This window comes from Cetorhinus maximus, chromosome 10, assembly GCF_964194155.1.
Source record: "Cetorhinus maximus chromosome 10, sCetMax3.hap1.1, whole genome shotgun sequence".
Classification (NCBI taxonomy): Eukaryota; Metazoa; Chordata; class Chondrichthyes; order Lamniformes; family Cetorhinidae; genus Cetorhinus; species Cetorhinus maximus.
The window spans coordinates 55,610,374-55,632,336 of record NC_135888.1 but is presented as its reverse complement, the minus strand read 5'-3'; the positions used below and the strand labels follow the sequence as shown (position 1 = coordinate 55,632,336).

General features: G+C 47.8%; 1 protein-coding gene across 1 annotated transcript; it reads right to left on the bottom strand.

The window, feature by feature from the left end:
* Window positions 1-11,087: 11,087 nt before the first annotated feature.
* On the bottom strand, window positions 11,088-20,432 carry LOC144685703 (E3 ubiquitin/ISG15 ligase TRIM25-like). The gene is made up of 7 exons (XM_078550502.1): window positions 19,884-20,432; window positions 18,975-19,070; window positions 18,070-18,300; window positions 17,643-17,665; window positions 16,625-16,758; window positions 14,521-14,800; window positions 11,088-11,786 (listed from the first exon to the last, which is right to left on the bottom strand). Coding segments are annotated over exons 1-7 (1,314 nt in total). The 3' UTR covers window positions 11,088-11,785.
* Between the last annotated feature and the right edge of the window lie 1,531 nt (window positions 20,433-21,963).

The following is a 21,963-nucleotide window of genomic DNA, read 5'->3' as shown; positions in this document are numbered from 1 at the left end:
CAGCGTTTGGAGGATTGAGATACAGTGACAGAGATTGGAGGACTGAGACACGGTCAATGATTGGAGGAATGAGACACGGACAGTGATTGGAGGATTGAGATACAATGACAGTGATTGGAAGACTGAGACACAGGGACTGAATGATTGGAGGACTGAATCACAGGGACATTAATTGTAGGACTGAGACACGAGACAGTGACTAGAGTTGGGAGACACGGGGACCGTGATTGGAGGACTGAGGCACAAGCAGTGATTGGAGGTTGGAGTCACCGGATCAGTGATTGGATGATGGAGATACAGGGACAGTGACTGGCGAAGTGAGACACGGGACAGTGATTGGAGGTCGGAGACACAGTGGCTGAGTGATTGGAGGACAGAGACACGGCCAGTGATTGGAGGGCTGAGACATGGGGCAGTGATTGGAGGACTGTGAAACGGGGACAGTGATTGGGGGAGTGAGAGGGGGAAAGTGATTGGAGGACTGAGACAAAGGACATTGATTGGAGGCCTCAGACACATAGAGTGATTTGAGGACTGAGATATAGGGACAGTGATTGGAGGACTGAGACCCAGGGACTGAGTGATTGGAGGACTGAGACCCAGGGACTGAGTGATTGGAGGACTGAATCACAGGGACCATGATTGGAGGACAGAGACACGGGCAGTGATTGGTGGTCGGAGACACAGGGTCAGTGATGGGATGACGGAGATACAGGGGCAATGATTGGAGGGCTGAGACACAGGACAGGGACTGGAGGTTGGAAACACAGGGATAGTGATTGGAGGTCGGAGACACAGGGTCAGTGATTGGATGACGGAGATACAGTGACAGTGATTGGAGGACTGAGACACAGGTACAGTGATTGGAGGTCGGACACACAGTGGCTGAATGACTAGAGGACAGAGAGACAGGAACCGTGACCGGAGGACTGAGACACGCACAGTGAATGGGGGACTGAGATACAGGGACAGTGATTGGAGGACTGAGAAACAGGCAGTGATTGGAGGTCGGAGACACAGGGCCAGTGATTGGAGGACTGTGAAACGGGGACAGTGATTGGGGGACTGAGACACGGAAAGTGATTGGAGGACTGAGACAAAGGACAGTGATTGGAGGCCTCAGACACATAGTGATTTGAGGACTGAATCACAGGGAAAGTGATTGGAGGACTGAGACCCAGGGACAGATTGATTGGAGGACTGAGACCCAGGGACTTAGTGATTGGAGTACTGAATCACAGGGACCATGATTGGAGGACAGAGACACGAGACAGTGATTGGAAGTCGGAGACACAGGGTCAGTGATTGGACGACGGAGATACAGAGGCAATGATTGGAGGGCTGAGTCATAGGGCAGGTACTGGAGTTCGGAGACACTGGGACAGTGATTGGAGGACTGAGACACAGGGACAGTGATTGGAGGACTGAGTCATCGGACAGTGATTGGAGGTCGGAGACACAGGGACAGTGATTGGATGACGTAGATACAAGGACATTGATTGGAGGACTGAGACACAGGTACAGTGATTGGAGGTCGGAGACACAGTGGCTGAGTGAATGGAGGACAGAGACAGTGACCGTGACAGGAGGACTGAGACACGTACAGTGATTGGGGGACTGAGATAGAGGGATAGTGATTGGAGGTTGGAGACACAGGGCCAGTGATTGGAGAACTGAGAAACGGGCATTGATTGGAGGTCGGAGACACAGGGCCAGTGATTGGAGTACAGAGACCTAGGGACAGTGATTGGAGGACTGAGACACGGACAGTGATTGGAGGACTGAGACACGGACAGTGATTGGAGGACTGAGACACAGGGACTGAATGATTGGAGGACTGAATCACAGGGACAGTAATTGTAGGACTGAGACACGAGACAGTGACTAGAGTTGGGAGACACGGGGACCGTGATTGGAGGACTGAGGCACGGGCAGTGATTGGAGGTTGGAGTCACCGGATCAGTGATTGGACGATGGAGATACAGGGACAGTGACTGGCGAAGTGAGACACGGGACAGTGATTGGAGGTCGGAGACACAGTGGCTGAGTGATTGGAGGACAGAGACACGGCCAGTGATTGGAGGGCTGAGACATGGGGCAGTGATTGGAGGACTGTGAAACGGGGACAGTGATTGGGGGAGTGAGAGGGGGAAAGTGATTGGAGGACTGAGACAAAGGACAGTGATTGGAGGCCTCAGACACATAGAGTGATTTGAGGACTGAGATATAGGGACAGTGATTGGAGGACTGAGACCCAGGGACTGAGTGATTGGAGGACTGAGACCCAGGGACTGAGTGATTGGAGGACTGAATCACAGGGACCATGATTGGAGGACAGAGACACGGGCAGTGATTGGTGGTCGGAGACACAGGGTCAGTGATGGGATGACGGAGATACAGGGGCAATGATTGGAGGGCTGAGACACAGGACAGGGACTGGAGGTTGGAGACACAGGGATAGTGATTGGAGGTCGGAGACACAGGGTCAGTGATTGGATGACGGAGATACAGTGACAGTGATTGGAGGACTGAGACACAGGTACTGTGATTGGAGGTCGGACACACAGTGGCTGAATGACTAGAGGACAGAGAGACAGTGACTGTGACCGGAATACTGAGACACGCACAGTGAGTGGGGGACTGAGATACAGGGACAGTGATTGGAGGACTGAGAAACAGGCAGTGATTGGAGGTCGGAGACAAAGGGCCAGTGATTGGAGGACTGTGAAACGGGGACAGTGATTGGGGGACTGAGACACGGAAAAGTTTGGAGGACTGAGACAAAGGACAGTGATTGGAGGACTGAGACCCAGGGACTGAGTGATTGGTGGACTGAATCACAGGGAAAGTGATTGGAGGACTGAGACCCAGGGACTGAGTGATTGGAGGACTGAGACCCAGGGACTGAGTGATTGGTGGACTGAATCACAGGGAAAGTGATTGGAGGACTGAGACCCAGAGACTGAGTGATTGGAAGACTGAGACCCAGGGACTGAGTGATTGGTGGACTGAATCACAGGGAAAGTGATTGGAGGACTGAGACCCAGGGACTGAGTGATTGGAGGACTGAGACCCAGGGACTGAGTGATTGGAGGACTGAGACCCAGGGACTGAGTGATTGGAGGACTGAGACACAGGGACAGTGATTGGAGGACTGAGACACTGTCCCTGTGATTCAGTCCTCCAATCACTCAGTCCCTGGATCTCAGTCCTCCAATCACTGTCCCTGGGCCTCAGTGCTCCAATCACTGACCCTGTGTCTCTGACCTCCAATCACTGCCTGTTTCTCAGTCCTCCAATCACTGTCCCTGTATCTCAGTGCCGCAATCACTGTGCGTGTCTCAGTCCTCCGGTCACGGTCACTGTCTCTCTATCCTCTAGTCACTCAGTCACTGTGTGTCCAACCTCCAATCACTGTACCTGTGTCTCAGTCCTCCAATCACTATCCCGTGTCTCAGTCCCCCAATCACGGTCACTGTATCTCCGTCATCCAATCACTGACCCTGTGTCTCCGACCTCCAATCACTATCCCTGTGTCCCCAACCTCCAGTCTCTGTCCTGTGTCTCAGCCCTCCAATCATTGCCCCTGTATCTCCGTCGTCCCATCACTGACCCTGTGTCTCCGACCACCAATCATTGCCCGTGTCTCAGTCCTCCAATCATGGTCCCTGTGATTCAGTGCTCCAATCACTCAGTCCCTGGGCCTCAGTCCTCCAATCACTCAGTCCCTGGGTCTCAGTCCTCCAATCACTGTCCCTGTGATTCAGTCCTCCAATCACTCAGTCCCTGGGTCTCAGTCCTCCAATCACTCAGTCCCTGGGTCTCAGTCCTCCAATCACTGTCCCTATATCTCAGTCCTCAAATCACTGTATGTGTCTCAGTCCTCCAATCACTTTCCGTGTCTCAGTCCCCCAATCACTGTCCCCGTTTCGCAGTCCTCCAATCACTGCCCCATGTCTCAGCCCTCCAATCAGTGACCGTGTCTCTGTCCTCCAATCACTCAGCCACTGTGTCTCTGACCTCCAATCACTGTCCCGTGTCTCACTTCGCCAATCACTGTCCCTGTATCTCCGCTGTCCAATCACTGACCCTGTGACTCCAACCTCCAATCAGTGCCCGTGCCTCAGTCCTCCAATCACGGTCCCTGTGTCTCCCAACTCTCGTCACTGTCTCGTGTCTCAGTCCTCCAATCACTGTCCCTGTGTCTTAGTCCTCCAATCACTGCCCATAGTTCAGTCCTCCAATCACGGTCCCCGTGTCTCCCAACTCCAGTCACTGTCTCGTGTCTCAGTCCTCCAATTACTGTCCCTGTGATTCAGCCCTCCAATCATTCAGTCCCTGTGTCTTAGTCCTCCAATCACTTGCCGTGTCTCAGTGCCCCAATCACTGTCCCCGTTTCACAGTCCTCCAATCACTGCCCCATGTCTCAGCCCTCCAATCAGTGACCGTGTCTCTGTCCTCCAATCGCTCAGCCACTGTATCTCCGTCGCGCCCATCACTGACCCTGTGCCTCCGACCACCAATCATTGCCCGTGTCTCAATCCTCCAATCATGGTCCCTGTGATTCAGTGCTCCAATCACTCAGTCCCTGGGCCTCAGTCCTCCAATCACTCAGTCCCTGGGTCTCAGTCCTCCAATCACTGTCCCTGTGATTCAGTCCTCCAATCACTCAGTCCCTGGGTCTCAGTCCTCCAATCACTCAGTCCCTGGGTCTCAGTCCTCCAATCACTGTCCCTATATCTCAGTCCTCAAATCACTGTATGTGTCTCAGTCCTCCAATCACTTTCCGTGGAGGACTGAGACACAAGACAGTGATTGGAGGAATGAGACGCAGGGACTGAGTGACTGGAGGACTGAGACACAGGGACAGTGATTGGAGCACTGGGTCACGGGACAGTGATTGGAGGTCAGAGACACAGGGACATTGATTGGATGACGGAGATACAAGGACATTGATTGGAGGACTGAGACACAGGTACAGTGATTGGAGGTGGGAGACACAGTGGCTGAGTGATTGGAGGACAGAGAGACAGTGACCGTGACAGGAGGACTGAGACACGTACAGTGATTGGGGAACTGAGTTACAGGGATAGTGATTGGAGGCCGGAGACACAGGCACAATGATTGGAGGACTGAGACACAGGGACAGTGATTGGAGGACTGAGAAACGGGCAGTGATTGGAGGTCGGAGACACAGGACCAGTGATTGGAGGACTGAGACCCATGGACAGTGATTGGAGGACTGAGAAACGGGCAGTGATTGGAGGTCGGAGACACAGGACCAGTGATTGGAGGTCGGAGACACAGGGACAGTGATTGGAGGACTGAGATCCAGGGACTGAGTGTTAGGCGGACTGAATCACAGGGACAGTGATTGGAGGACTGAGACACGGACAGTGATTGGAGGACTGAGGTATAGGGACAGTGATTGGAGGACTGAGACCCAGGCACTGAGTGATTGGAGGACTGAATCACAGGGACCATAATTGGAGGACTGAGACATGGGCAGTGATTGGAGTTCGGAGACACAGGGTCAGTGATGGGACGACGGAGATACAGGGGCAATGATTGGAGGGCTGAGACACAGGACAGGGACTGGAGTTTGGTGACACAGGGATAGTGATTGCAGGTCGGAGTCACAGGGTCAGTGATTGGATGACAGAGATACATGGACAGTGATTGGGGGACTGAGACACTGGTACAGTGATTGGAGGTCGGAGACACAGTGGCTGAATGACTAGAGGACAGAGAGACAGTGATTGTGACCGGAGGACTGAGACACGTATAGTGATTGGGGGACTGAGATACAGGGACAGTGTTTGGAGGACTGAGAAACAGGCAGTGATTGGAGGTCGGAGACACAGGGCCAGTGATTGGGGAACTGAGACCCAGGGATAGTGATTGGAGGAGTGAGATCCAGGGTCTGAGTGATTGGAGGAATGAATCACAGGGACAGTGATTGGAGGACTGAATCACAGGGACCATGATTGGAGGACAGAGACACGGGCAGTGATTGGTGGTCGGAGACACAGGGTCAGTGATGGGATGACGGGGATACAGGGGTAATGATTGGAGGGCTGAGACACAGGACAGGGACTGGAGGTTGGAGACACAGGGATCGTGATTGGAGGTCGGAGACACGGTCAGTGATTGGATGACGGAGATACAGGGATAGTGATTGGAGGACTGAGACACAGGGTCAGTGATTGGATGACGGATATACAGTGACAGTGATTGGAGGACTGAGACACAGGTACAGTGATTGGAGGTCGGACACACAGTGGCTGAATGACTAGAGGACAGAGAGACAGTGACTGTGACCGGAGGACTGAGACACGCACAGTGAGTGGGGGACTAAGATACAGGGACAGTGATTGGAGGACTGAAAAGCAGGCGGTGATTGGAGGTCGGAGACACAGGGCCAGTGATTGGAGGACTGTGAAACGGGGACAGTGATTGGGGGACTGAGACACGGAAAAGTTTGGAGGACTGAGACAAAGGACAGTGATTGGTGGCCTCAGACACATAGAGTGATTTGAGGACTGAGATATAGGGACAGTGATTGGAGGACTGAGACCCAGGGACTGAGTGATTGGTGGACTGAATCACAGGGAAAGTGATTGGAGGACTGAGACCCAGGGACTGAGTGATTGGAGGACTGAGACCCAGGGACTGAGTGATTGGTGGACTGAATCACAGGGAAAGTGATTGGAGGACTGAGACCCAGAGACTGAGTGATTGGAGGACTGAGACCCAGGGACTGAGTGATTGGAGGACTGAGACACAGGGACAGTGATTGGAGGACTGAGACACAGGGACAGTGATTGGAGGACTGAGTCACGGGACAGTGATTGGAGGTCGGAGACACAGTGGCTGAGTGAATGGAGGACAGAGAGACAGTGACCGTGACAGGAGGACTGAGACACGTACAGTGATTGGGGGACTGAGATACAGGGATAGTGATTGGAGGCCGGAGACACAGGCACAATGATTGGAGGACTGAGACACAGGGACAGTGATTGGAGGACTGAGAAACGGGCAGTGATTGGAGGTCGGAGACACAGGACCAGTGATTGGAGGACTGAGACCCATGGACAGTGATTGGAGGACTGAGAAACGGGCAGTGATTGGAGGTCGGAGACACAGGACCAGTGATTGGAGGTCGGAGACACAGGGACAGTGATTGGAGGACTGAGATCCAGGGACTGAGTGTTAGGCGGACTGAATCACAGGGACAGTGATTGGAGGACTGAGACACGGACAGTGATTGGAGGACTGAGGTATAGGGACAGTGATTGGAGGACTGAGACCCAGGCACTGAGTGATTGGAGGACTGAATCACAGGGACCATAATTGGAGGACTGAGACATGGGCAGTGATTGGAGTTCGGAGACACAGGGTCAGTGATGGGACGACGGAGATACAGGGGCAATGATTGGAGGGCTGAGACACAGGACAGGGACTGGAGTTTGGTGACACAGGGATAGTGATTGCAGGTCGGAGTCACAGTGTCAGTGATTGGATGACAGAGATACATGGATACAAGTTTGAGATGATGGAAATGACGTCGGATTCATTGCACAGAATCCCTTGGGATTTCCCTGTATGTTCTAGATATTTATGACGCTGTGACTTACAATTGCAGTATGAGCAACATGTTTTAAATCTAAAAAAAACAGAGTAACCATCACACTGAACCTCCAGACAGTCTGGTGGGAAAAGATATGCAAACATGCAGAATTTATTCAACTCACCTTGCCAGAAGGTATATATATAAACCCAATGAATATGAGTGAGCATGTTGCTCCGTTCTCAGCCTTTCACAGCCCCCTGGCTGGAGGAAAGGTCTTCACTTGCTCAGAAAGTTGGCAGTCTCGCATCAGTTTTTTTTAATCAAAAATAGGACAAGTTCTAGGATGAGATCCCAACAAATATCTCTAAAGTGTTGTTCACTTGATATTTGGAAGATGAACAAATAATACATTTGATGCTAGAGGACAAATCATTCCTTTATCTAGTGTCTTGAGCAAGCTTTGAGGTAGATAGTGAACTAAATGATGACAATTTAAAGCAGAAACATGACATGGTTATTCAAGAAAAGAATGTGAGGGATACCCACAGGGGCAGCCACACTCGAGAACAAAAGGAACCAAATCTTCTGTTGAAAGGATATTAGGAGAATAAACTGTTCAATTTAGAAAACAAAAACTTTCACATTCCTCCTCGTCACACTGTTGATGTGATTTCCATTCTTGGATTGTGATAGACTGCAAAACCTGATAGCAAATTCACCTCTTGGACAGAATCTGAAATATTCTACTCTGCACTGGTTCCAGTGTAGCACGGAGGAATCCTGCACTGCTGCATCAGCTGCTTTTCAGATCAGACATTAAACAGGGGTCCTAGCTGCCTGTTTCGGTGCTGAACACGGAGAAATCCCATGGCCCTATTGGAAGAACAAAGAATTTGTCTGGTGTGCTGGACAGCATTCCTCCACCATCAAAATTACCATTCACTGTCCATTCATCTCATTGTTATTTTATAGGATCTTGCTACTGCAAAATGGCTGCACTTTTGCTTGATTAAAATGATTGGCGATGTAAGCATCTTTAATACACAAGGTTTTCATCCAAATCACATCATAGAGCTTTTCAGGTGAGAAGCTAAAAAATTTAAATGAAAATAAATGTAGATTTCCACCGCATCCCCAAACACTCAACCCCACATTCACTCTTATCACATCACCGACAGGTACTGCCCCAGACAGTTCACCCAGTCCCATCACCGACAGGTACTGCCCCAGACAGTTCACCCAGTCCATCACCGACAGGTACTGCCCCAGACAGTTCACCCTGTCCCATCACCGACAGGTACTGCCCCAGACAGTTCACCCAGTCCCATCACCGACAGGTACTGACTCGGAGAGTTCATTCTGTCCCGTCACCGACAGGTACTGCCCCAGACAGTTCACCCTGTCCCATCACCGACAGGTACTGCCCCAGACAGTTCACCCTGTCCCATCACCGACAGGTACTGCCCCAGACAGTTCACCCAGTCCTATCACCGACAGGTACTGCCCCAGACAGTTCACCCAGTCCCATCACCGACAGGTACTGCCCCAGACAGTTCACCCAGTCCCATCAGCGACAGGTACTGCCACAGACAGTTCACCCTGTCCCATCACCGACAGATACTGCCCCAGGCAGTTCACCCTGTCCCATCACCGACAGGTACTGCCCCAGACAGTTCACCCAGTCCCATCACCGACAGGTACTGACTCGGAGAGTTCATTCTGTCCCGTCACCGACAGGTACTACCCCAGGCAGTTCACCCTTTCCCATCACCGACAGGTACTGACTCGGAGAGTTCATTCTGTCCCATCACCGACAGGTACTGACTCGGAGAGTTCATTCTGTCCCGTCACCGACAGGTACTGCCCCAGACAGTTCACCCTGTCCCATCACCGACAGGTACTGCCCCAGACAGTTCACCCAGTCCCATCACCGACAGGTACTGACTCGGAGAGTTCATTCTGTCCCGTCACCGACAGGTACTACCCCAGGCAGTTCACCCTTTCCCATCACCGACAGGTACTGACTCGGAGAGTTCATTCTGTCCCATCACCGACAGGTACTGACTCGGAGAGTTCATTCTGTCCCGTCACCGACAGGTACTGCCCCAGACAGTTCACCCTGTCCCATCACCGACAGGTACTGCCCCAGACAGTTCACCCAGTCCCATCACCGACAGGTACTGCCCCAGACAGTTCACCCAGTCCCATCACCGACAGGTACTGCCACAGACAGTTCACCCTGTCCCATCACCGACAGGTACTGCCCCAGACAGTTCACCCAGTCCCATCACCGACAGGTACTGCCCCAGACAGTTCACCCAGTCCCATCACCGACAGGTACTGCCACAGACAGTTCACCCTGTCCCATCACCGACAGATACTGCCCCAGACAGTTCACCCTGTCCCATCACCGACAGGTACTGCCCCAGACAGTTCACCCAGTCCCATCACCGACAGATACTGACTCGGAGAGTTCATTCTGTCCCATCACCGACAGATACCAACCCATTGCAAGTGGCTGAAAAGTTTGGCCACTGACTGTATTTTGGGTGGACGAAATAGCAGTTCAGGTAATTTAGATCAACTCCAAGCATCCCAGGGTCACAGTTTTATCATTTTCAATTGAGACATTTCACAATGATTTTGCGAAATCAGACCCGCATAAACAATATTTAAGTCACTGCTCTGTGCTGCTGTTTTTGCAAATGGATATATACAGGATCTCTGTGGAATAGGTGGGACTCAATCAAATTAATGACATTGGAACATTTTAAAAATACATAATCTGCCTAAAGAGTAAACTCTGCACAGTAGTACCACAGGAAAGTGTAATGGTGAGTGAATAGGTGAAATTTTCAAAATATTTCCACTTAATCTTTTGCAGCAAGTACAATTATAGATGATCACATTCCAAACTAATGGTGGGTCTGAAGAGAACATTTTTTAGCGACTGATCACTTGGCCAACGTGCTGAGGTTAAAGGTTGCTCACAGCGATCAGGGTCACTGAAAACAATGAATGAATGTTGTATTTGTCATCTGGTGTTGGTACTGGAGGAAGTTGTGAGTTCAGCAGCAGCAGCGTCAGTTAAGGAGGCAGCAGCACTGCCTCCGGGGGTGGGAGGGAGAGGTTTGAAAAACCATTGAATTAAGTTGTTATCCGTGATGGTTAGAATGTGAAACACGCCATTGTTAGAAACTGACCGAGGATTGGTTAGAATGTGGTTCATTCTGGTCATTTATCTCATTCCTATTATGGGTATTTGCTGTGCACAAACTGGTTGCCAGATTCCCCTACGGTACAACAATGACTGCACTACAAAAGAACTTCATTGGCTGTGGAATGTCCAGAGGTTGTGAAAGGTGCTATACAATGTGTCACTGGAAATAGTGCGCTTTACTATCAATCCCCGCTGTTCCCCAAGCCGCAACAAATGTGAAAAGTTTGGATACCAGAATGCCCCAATTTTACCTAACTTTAATTTCGGTTAACAGAATATGAGCAACAGGATTGTAAACTTAATAAGTAAATAACTGTTTATTGAACAAACTGTTGTTAGCCAGTGGCAAAAGAAAGAATTATGAACTGCTAATTTCTAACTTTATAACAAACTCTACCCCCTTCTTAAATCCTTATACACACACATACAAGACACATATGACATACAGAAACATGGATTTTAAGGGTGGGATAAAATAGTTCAATAGCACCAGTCCCAGAGTACAGGACTTGATGGGTTGATTTTGATCGATGTCTTCCAAATTCCTTTCAGTTCTTGTTGATGACACAAAGTGGTCTTCCAGCACTTTCAGTCTTTAGTTCACTGGTTGAGCACTTGCCTTTCAATGTCTCTAACAGTGATTTTCCCCTTTGTCTCTTGACAGGGATTTTCAGAGAGAGAGAGCAGGTTATAGAGATATGAGGGGAAAAAAAAACAGCCAGCTGTTATTGTGGAATTACAGGAGAAAGAGGTTTTAGGTCTTGTTCCTTTATATTCAGCTGCTCTGCTCTTTACTCAAACCCTGGTCACCTGGTCAGAAGCCAATTAAAATGCTGTTGTCAGGCAGCTCTCTTGGTCCAAGACTCTTTTCTGGCACCATCCTGTCTTTCATGGCACACTCTGTTCCAGGACTGCAACATTGTATATATCTCTCATCCTGTTCCAGTGGACACGTCTTTCAACCTGCAGCCATTGTAGTTTTAAATCCACAGTCTAACAGAAAATAAAAAGATATGTTCCTTACAAATGTAAGTTCCATCTTTCTTGCTAGAACACTATACATTCTTCCGCATGTCTGTTTAGTCTCAAGTTATCTCTAAAACAATCAAGTTTATTCTGCTGTAGTAGAAACAGAAAATAATCAGCATGTCCGGCAGCATCTCTGGAGAAAGAAACAGAGTTAACATTTCAGGTTGGTGATGTTTCATCAGAACCAGCAGGGGTGGGGGGCAGCAGTAAAAGCAAGTCACTTTTTCTCGGCTGGCTTTCAGTGCAGTGCCGGGCAAGAGCTTCAGTGTGGGTAGGGCTGGGGGTTGTGGGGAAAGCAGGGAACAAGGCAGCTTAGACTGAAGGAAGTACTCAAAGCACATGCTGGGTGGAGGGTGCTGGGTAGTGGGGGGTGGAGGGAGAGGGAAGCGGCCATACATTTGGAAAAGCTTGTCAAAAGTGAGCATTCTTCCGCAGCTGAGACCATTTAGCAGCAGCTCCATTGACATGCTTGGAACCGGGCCTTTGAAGCTTTTCTGCCCACTCAAACAACACAAAAGCATGAATGTGCCACCAAATGCTCCAGAACTTTTCACCCCTCAGATGCAGACTGCAAATTAATGCATATTTTAGGGAGCAGCAGAACAACTGGGCAAGTTGTAGAAACCCCTTGCGAAAGCTGGCCATGGCGCAGTCACTGGTGGAGGCGCTCAGAGCCCCTTGCAATGTCCTTGTTCAGGTTTGGACCAGTATTCCACATGGTTCAAGATAACAGTGCAGCCTTGCAGTGTGGGTTAGGATAATGCCTGCGCCTGAGCTGATAGCACAGCATGCAGTCAAGTTGAGTGGGGCGGAGGTGGATGGGGTTTCAGGCAGCCATGAAACACACTGCACACTGTCCATCCAAGTGGTGGCCAGCACTTTCTGGCATGCATGAAGGAGCCTTGCGATATAACCAAGAGAGGTCCTTAGGACACATATGCCAACCCACGCGTCTCTCTCTCTTTGATCCTGCAGGAGAAGAACATTAGGAACGTGGAGCCTAGTGATCTGGCAGTATGCCTCATGGCTTACAGAGAGAAGTGGAGAAGGAGAAGAGTGTGATGGAGGAGCACCACCCTCAAGATGAAGGGGTAGCAGGGCCTCCTGTGCACGCAGCTGAAGATCCACAGCAAGTCGTCGCTTATAGATGCCTCGCTAGACTCAGGGTCTATATACAGCACTTGTCATTCCTGCAGATGACTAAGAACCAGTGTTGCCAAGACTACGCATGCCTAGGGAACTGTTCAGTCATATATGCCACCTGCTGCAGGATTTGGCACCACAGGGATGTTATGACACAGCAGTTGGTAAAGGCTGAGTTATTTAAAATCCTAGAGGGAAACTTTAAACAACTGTCATAACCTATATTTTCAATTGTTTGAGATGCAGCTCTGAATTCAGGAATAAAACTCACCAAGCCTGAAGAGGCACACGTACACGCGAAAGAGCGCAGCAATCTCGCTGAGGCACGGAGCTTAAGTTCATATTGAAAGTTTGAAATAAATAAAGAATAAAATTATTTAGACACGTCCCCTCATGTAACAGTATCACATGAGCTGGGACATGTTTATGAATTGTGAAAAAAAATATTTATTTATTTAATAAAACCTTCAGGAAACCTCATCCCAACCATGGATGAGGGCTTCCTGAAAAATGTGAAGGCTGCTTGGGCTCTTTGCCTGCCTGCCAACCTTAAGGTTGGACAGGCAGCTTCGAGAATTACTTTAATTGGTTTAATAATGGCCTTAATAGGCCTTTGACAGTTCGGCAGACGCGCAGCCGCCTCTGGCGTGCGCCCGCTGAGTGAAAGATCTGAATGACGCTCGGTGACGTTGGGACACATGCCTGACATCACCGTGCGTCATTTTACGCATCAGCATGTCCGGCCTGCCCCCGCACGCCAACTTAAAAATGCTGGCCATAACCTCATCTCCTTTATACAAGTTTCTCCATTTTTAATGTAAATTCCATTGTCCCAATATGTCTTTGCAACTTTACTTTTTCCATAAAATAAATCTTTCATAGTACCCAAATTATCAGTAATCTTTGGGAAAAATAAACACACTGTTTGACTTAACTTCTTATGGTTAGGTGTAACATCCTACCATCGCTTTGAAATTCAAACTACTCTGGTTTATCTAAAAATGCAAATGTTCCTCACACCTCACATCCTAAAACTTCAGGCATATTTACATATTTAGCATTTCAAACTCAGCTTCTCTTTTGATAACTCAAAAGCTCCCAACTAGCTGTCTGCAATTGTTAAATTCCCCCCCACCACCACCACCACCACCCCCACACACACACATACACACAGAGAAACTAATCCAAACCCCATGATTAACCTACCTTTACAATAAATCACAATAATATTATGAAAATTATTATATTTTCATGACACAGTATTCCCTCCCCACACCTGAAAGGGTAAGCAGTGTTACCAAATCGAAGATATCAGGATTAATTTAACAGTTTTAGGGATTTTCCCCTACAATAGAATGCTGGAAACACGGGTTCAGTGAATGTGGTTTGAAATGTGTGTAAATGTATCAGTGAGTCAGTGACCTGGTAAAATGACACAGTCCCAGCCTCATAGTCCAGCTGGACTCGCATTCTGCTGATAGAAGGGTTCAGTGGTAGGTTAGTAAACTGGGAATTGTGCCGGGCTTTGGAAGAAGAACCATTGAAACATACACACCAAGATTTGTCATTATTCCCAAGAATAGACTTTTCTCCCTCCCTCTCTATGCTTCCACACACAATCCCCATTCCCCAGCTGCTCCCATCTGTCTCCACATCCCAGAAATGGGATCCTGAGGAGAAGCTCTGAGAGCAGAGAGCTTGGGGATATCTTTTAAACCTCTCTAAGTGAGACGGGTAGGGCTGTTTGTATCCAGTCCATGTTACTGATTGTAGATCATCAGACAGAGCCAAGTTGCAGTTTGCTGTCTTTGGATCCAGGCTCAATGACCTTCTCCCTAGAGAGGAGAGAAGAGATTGGTCAGACAGGGTTATTCCACTCAGATCAATGACTGACAGCTGCAGTGCAGTACCACACAAGCCCCTGACGCTGTGCACACATTCTCTGAGACACAATGGAGAGGATTCACCAGCACACAACACATTCCACAGCTTCACATTTACAGCTCCACAATCTCAACGCTGGCTGTACTGGGAATACACAGCTCATAGGAGTGTGTCCTGGGGTCTCTCCCTCCCATTACTGTCCCATCCTGAGTACAGCTCAATTCAGGCAACCATCAATTTACAACAACCATAACAACTTGTATTTATTTACACAGGATCTTTAACATAGTAAAGTGTCCCAAGGCATTTTGCAACAGCAGTATAAAACAAAATTTGACGCTGAGCATATAGGGAGATAATAGGGCACATAACAAAATCTAAGTCAATAATGAAGATTTTAAAGAGCGCTTTAAATGGGGAAAGAGAGGCTGAGTAGTTTACAGGGGTAATTCCTGAGCTTAGGTCCTTGGCAGTTGATGACATGGCTACCAATGATGGAGTAATTAAAACTGGGGATGTACAAGTGGCCAGAATTAGATGAGTACAGATATCTTGGAGGTTTGTGGGATTGGAGGAGATTACAGAGATAGGGAGAGACAAGGCCATGTAAGGATGACCATTTTAAAATGAAGTAATTTAACTAGGAGCCAATGTAGGTCAGTGAGCAGATGGGGTGATAGGTGAATGGGACTTAATGCAAGTTTCATAAACAAAAGGACAAAGGGGTGTTGACGGCAGGGATATTTTGTCCTTTTGTCCTTTTGTTTATGACATCTTTGGCAATCTCTCCTTTGCCTCCACTTATCACTGGCCCTCTATCCAACTCCACCTGTCCCAGCCCCCTTAAACAGCTTATATTTCACCACATTTCTATTCATCTTTAGTTCTGATAAAGAGTCAAACAGATTTGAAACGTTAACTCTGTCTTCCTCTCCACAGATGCTGTCAGACCTGATGAGTTTTTCCAGCAATTTTTGTTTTTGTTTCAGATTTCCAGCATCCACAGTATTTTGCTTTTACCAGAAGTAATGAGGTGGGAAGACAAAAATTAGAAGTGATTCTTTGGCTATGACCAGATCACTAAGAATGGAACTAGGTTAGGTCAGTCCTATCCAGCTGAATGACAATAGAAACGTATTGGATGAAGTTGGTGCAATTAACCATGTCAAAAGCTGTAGATAGGTCGACGAGGATGATGAAGAAAACTACTTTTGTCACAGTCGCAGAGAATGTCATTTGTGACTTTAATAAGAACAATTTTAGTACTGTGGTGGTGGAGGAAATCTGATTGGAGGAAGTCAAACATGGAATTTTAGGAAAAATAGGCAAGGATTTGGGAGGTGACAACATGTCCAAGAAATTTGGAGAGGAAAGAGAGGTTAGAGATTTGGCAGTAGTTTGAAGAAAAATTGTTGTAGACTCCTCGTTGTTTAAGTACGTCCAAGCTGTAAATGACTTCATTATCTTCCTTTATTTTAGTTTACTCTTTAAACATACTGTCAACCCTGTGGAGGGATGTTGTCCTTTTAAGAGACACACTGATTGACAGTGTGTAACCCTGTCCCTACCTGACCCATGTTGGGTGATGCTCTGGCCCATCACAGTGGGGAATGTTTAAAACAGGTGTCACCGGGGACTGAGGATTAATCTCCGGCTCCTGATCCACACACACAGGGAGCTGATATAAAAGTTCAGAGATATTCCCAGCTGTCTGAACACAACTAACCCGGCCTGCTCTCAGTCCCTTATATTGGAGAAAAGCTGCATGTTCTTACTGATGATTTCCAATATGTCTGAGTGGTACTTTTCACATCCATTCAGACTCTTCTGGATAAGTTGAGATACATTGGACAGGTTCAGGGTGAGCGCTGGAACATCTGGCTCTGTGACTCTCTGAGTATCAGTTGCTCTGTAATGAAAGAGGAGAGAATGTTGAAAGAATGATCAGTGGGGACATTTCAGATCAGAAACCTAAAAGGGAATGAGGTGATCAGTGTAACAACCTGCACCCCTTTTAATGCTCGTACAGACACCCTGCAGCAACCCACCCTGAAGATGGCACAATCCCGGGATTTACCATCTCCCTGCATTCACACTGATCTCCACATGTGCAGTGGGATCCTGGTTTGCTGCCATTTCAGCTCAGTTTGTGATTTTCAAATCTGTCTGTACTGGAGCCTCATCTTTCCATTATTAATATTATCCCAAGGTTCTCCAGTATGTATCTCCTGCTCTCATACTGAATGGCGGAACAGGCTTGATGGGTTGAATGACCTACTCCTGTTCCATCCATTTAAATTTTAACAAACACAAATCAGGCCATCAACAAGGCAGTTGCAGTCTCATTAACATTTGAAAGTTACAGCCTTATAATATAATCGAGGCGATGACTGAAACGTGAGTGTGGGTCAATGCTCTGTTGTCTGCCTGGCAAAAATCAGAGGCTGGAGGGGCTGACTGGCCAAGGTCAGTGCTAAAGATCTGCTCCTTTCAGCACTCCTTGTGAGCCAGGAGGAGCAGGAGACATCCAAGCCCCACAAGGAAGTCTTCAGCACCCCCCTGCCCTGATCTTTCAGCCTTTGTTCCCCAGCTCCCCCGCCAATGAGGTCTCAGAGCTCCTTCCTTCCCTCTCTGAGTAACAGGGACGCCCCCACAGCTCCCTGACTGCATCCTGCTGCCACTTGTTTTGCGCCTCTCTGCTGACCAGGCCATCAATCACTGGCTGTCCAGTGGGAGTCTGAAGAAGATTATTTAAATGAGGCACAGCTGTTAAAATGACCGAGAGGAACTTACCTGCAAAGGAGCTGCTTCGAGTTCTGTGAATAAAAAGAGGAGATCAAATCAGACAAATGGAACCAAACAGTGAATTTGGGACTGAGAGGAAAGAGTTCAGTCTGTAACAGTAGGTGGGCCAGTCACAGGAATGAGGAATAATCTCACATTTCACTGCACTCCATCCTGGGGCATCACCTACACCCTGAGGGCAGGGCTGAGGGGGCAGCACCAACACTCCGAGGGCAGGGCTGAGGGGGCAGCTCCAACACTCCGAGGGCAGGGCTGATGGGGCAGCACCAACACCCCGAGGGCAGGACTGGGGGCAGCACCAACACTCCGAGGGCAGGGCTGAGGGGGCAGCTCCAATGTTGGGCCCCGCCAACAATCTTCAAACAATTCAGCCTCACAGAAACACCCCAGGGCCCTGTTTATATTGAAGATATACCTGAATAAAGGAGAGAGGTTCCCTCTGTACCAGAGTCTGGGTTTCTCCATCTATTAATGTAATCTGTTCCATCCTCTTGTTTAATGCTTCGGAATAGCTTCTAATCTGTTTCAGAGCCCGGAGCCCCTCCTCATCGATCAGTTTCAATGTGGATTCTTCATCTTCTTCCAGTTTTCTCCTCCATTCAGAGAAGCTCTTCGATAACTTTCCTTTCAGCTCATTGATTCGTGTCTGAAACCCAAACCAACTCTCATTACAAACGGCCCTTCCACACAGCTGTTACCCTGAGCACACGGCACTTACCTGGGATGGGACAGTTTGTTTAAATCACCAACCGTTAAAGATAGACAAACAGTGGGGGGTGTCTACTGGGAGAGAAAACAGAATTTAACCAGTGTTACCTGGAGTTTAAAAGAAAGAGCACTGTATTTAGACTGGGTATGGCCACCTGGTCCATCCACACCTGGAGTGTTGGCTCCAGCTTTGGTGCCCAAACCTGGTGAAGGAGATTGAGATTCTGGAGAGGACGGTGACCAGAATGACACAGAGTCTGATGGAGTTTAGTTCTGAGGAACAGCTCCAAGAGTTTGGGTGATTAGAGAAAGGCAAGCTGAGAGGGACATGATGGAGGTTTTTAAAATGATGGAGGGATTATTGGACTCACTTGTTGGGTGAGGTACTTGAGATGGATCAGGATGGTAGGGCTAGAGGGTCTGTGTATAAAATCCATGAACACAGAGTTAGGTTGTACACCAGAGTCCTCAATGTCTGGAACAGACTCCCTGAACATGTGGTGGGTATGGAGTCACTACCATCCTTTAAAAGGGAGCTGGAGAGGAATTTCCCCCAGTTTGTCCTGAATTGGCTGCAGGTTCCAGAGTAAATTCAGTCCAACATTTCACTACCTTTATTTCAGCTTCTGATCTCTCCAAGTCTCGCTGTTTGCTGAAACAATTCTGCTGGTCATCCCGAAGCTTCTTGAATTCTCTCTCTAATTCTTCCTGTAAAGGCATTTAGGAAGTGTTTAAAAGGGATTCAAATTGGAATGTAAAAGTGGAAATAATTCCGTTGCAGGAGTGACCCCACTGCTTTGGATAGAAAGTTATTTGTGGGGAATCTCAGTGTCTGGTCCAGAGCAGAAATATTCCCTCTGTGGCTCTCAGTTAGAGACTCTCCCTGCCCTGTATACACCGAGTAACCACGCATACACCGGCTTCTTTTCACAGTCACACACCGTGTGCTGCATTTTCACACAAAATCAGTTCCTCCATTTCCAGAAATCAGCCGAGGGGAAAGGGAGTCAGACTCAGACACACCAACATTTCTCAAACAGCAATTCCCTCTTGCTGTGAGGAACAGTTTTTCCACTAGGCCCCTATGTCTTCCTCTCCCCATGTGTGTCCCTCACTCTCCCCAGTAGTGTCCAGGCCCTGCTGCTCAGAGGGCAGATTCCCACAGTGTTACACAAAGCTACAACATGCAATGGAGTGCCAGTTCGCACAGGTGCCCACACAGGAAATTACTGAGCTCTAAAGTGCGCACCCAAGGAGGGGCTGAGTGTGAGTGAGGGGCAGTCACTCTGGGTCACTCTCATACCCCTCCCAGTGCCCACCCTGTTCTCTTAGATAGACTGTAAAAGAAAGGGGAAGGAGCAAATCTGACTGACAGAAAAAAAAAGCCATAAACCCAGACCCAGGGCAGCAAGAAAACACTGAGCTAAATCAGCACTGTCTGCAATCAGTTCCAATTAACGTTGGTCATTAACAGGAAAACTCTCCCTCACTGTATTTAATATCAGGAATTGTGTCACTCACCTTAATGGCAGCTTGTGCCTGATCCAGGCTCAGCAATGTGTGGGATTTGTGTTTCCCTATTATTGCACAGGAAACACACACACACTCTTCATCATCTTTACAGTAGAACTCTAGGAGTTTCTTATGGTCAAGGCATTGCCTATGTCTAAGGTCAGCCACAGGCTCGATTAGGGCATGGTCTTTGTAGACCTCTTTCACAAGATGTGATTTTAAATGAAGGGAGCAAAAAGATGTTTCACATTTCAGACATGTCTTCACAGCTGTGGTTGGATTCTCAACACAGTATTCACACAAGACACAGGCTGAATCACTAGGAAGTTGTAACTGGCTGCATTCTTCCAGTGTGAAGTTTCTCTCCAGACTGGGCCTGTGGTTGAATTTCTGATGACACTGAGGACACTCAAACCCTCTTGGATCTGCTGACTGGGCCCCAACTCCTTCAATACATTTCAAACAGTAACTATGCTGACAGGGTAATGTCACAGGATCCTGGTACACCCGGAGACACACAGCACAGGCTAATTCATCTTTTAAGGCTCTGGGATCCATTATTACAGCATCTGAGAGACTGGAACCAGAGCAGGAAGTGAAATCCTTATAAACACTTGGTGCAGGGAATGAGAATGTTAGTTTCACTTTCATGATTCACTCTGGCTGAAGATTAACCCTTTACAGGCCAGGAGTAGCAGTTCAGAACCAAAATCAGAAAAACAAGATTGCAATTTTACAATATGAAGCCAGAATACAGCAAACTGGCCTGAGTAAACACAAATCCAAAACTAATCAGTTCAGAGACCCAAAATAGTTTAACGAAGATATTAAAACTGATACAAAGAGGAAAATTAAACTTTACAAACCTGGCAGAGAGGAAGGGGATGGGGAATAGAAAAATATACAGAAATAGTTAAAATGTTTATCAAAGGGGCAAAGAGAGATGATAAAGACAAAACAGCAAAGGCTACAAACCTCAGAAAACACAGTGAAGAGCTATTCCATCCTCATGATGTTCCATCACAGGCATGGTCAGAAATAGCTGCCGACTTGTTTACTGTCAAAGGTGATGACTTCTTACTTGTTACCAACTACTTCTCCAAATTTCTTATCATTCGCTAGCTGACTGATCCATCAAGCACACTGGTAGCAAATATGATGAGCGCAATTTTCAGTCCTTTTGGTTCCCCAGAGGAGATAGTGTAAGACAATGGTCCACAGTACATTACTAAACCCATCCAACTCATGTGTGCAAAGTGGGCTGTACACCACGTTACACTATCCACACACTATCCAAGGTCAAATGGGTTAGCAGAAAGGATGGTGTGGATGGTAAAGTCACTAATTTTGACATGTAAGGAGACCAGTCAAGGTATTCAAGTAGCAATGTTGCACCTACAAGCTATACCACTAGATACGGGATTACCATCCCCAGCAGAGATTATGTTCAGAAGGCAAGTCTGGACAACTCTTCCAAGTCATCATCCGATCAGATTGTTGTTAGTCCAAGAAAAATTATTAGAAAGACATGAAAATCACACATGACAAACATATGGGTGTGGAGTTGTCTTCTCTGCATGTATGGCAGAAAGATAGAGTGATCCACCCACAAGAGAGGACATGGTTCACTGCAGAAGTGTCAAAAATCCGTAATGTGCCACAGTCATATGTGGTGACCGTCCTAAATGGAGCTATGTTGAGAAGGAATAAATGTCAGTTAGGAGAGTTATCCAACAACATCATATCTAACTCTCCTGTAGCATCAAGAATTATTGCACATACAAGTTCTCAGAGTGGAGTTAAAGGAGATGACACATACTACGCTCAAGTGCAAGATAATTGTCAGTCTATACCTACAGGTCAAGAGAAAATAGTCGAAAATTCCTGATCTTAGCAAAGTTTCACTGTTACCAGATCTGGTCAAGTCAGCAGACAACCTGTATGTTTCAGAGACACTTGAATAATTAATGTAAGAGTCAACAAATGGTCAGTAACATTCGCACCACACAAGTGCCAGGAAATGACCATCTCCAACAAGAGAGAATCCAACCATTTCCCCTTGACATTTAATGGCATTACCATTGCTGAA

Coding starts and splice junctions, on each gene's coding strand:
- LOC144685703 (XM_078550502.1), bottom strand. CDS start 20,432: ATGGATCCCAGAGCCTTAAAAGATGAATTAGCCTGTGCTGTGTGTCTC. Junction 17,666..18,069: donor AACCTCTCTCCTTTATTCAG/GTATATCTTCAA, acceptor TTTTATTCACAG/AACTCGAAGCAGCTCCTTTG. Junction 16,759..17,642: donor TCGAAGCAGCTCCTTTGCAG/GTAAGTTCCTCT, acceptor CTTTCATTACAG/AGCAACTGATACTCAGAGAG.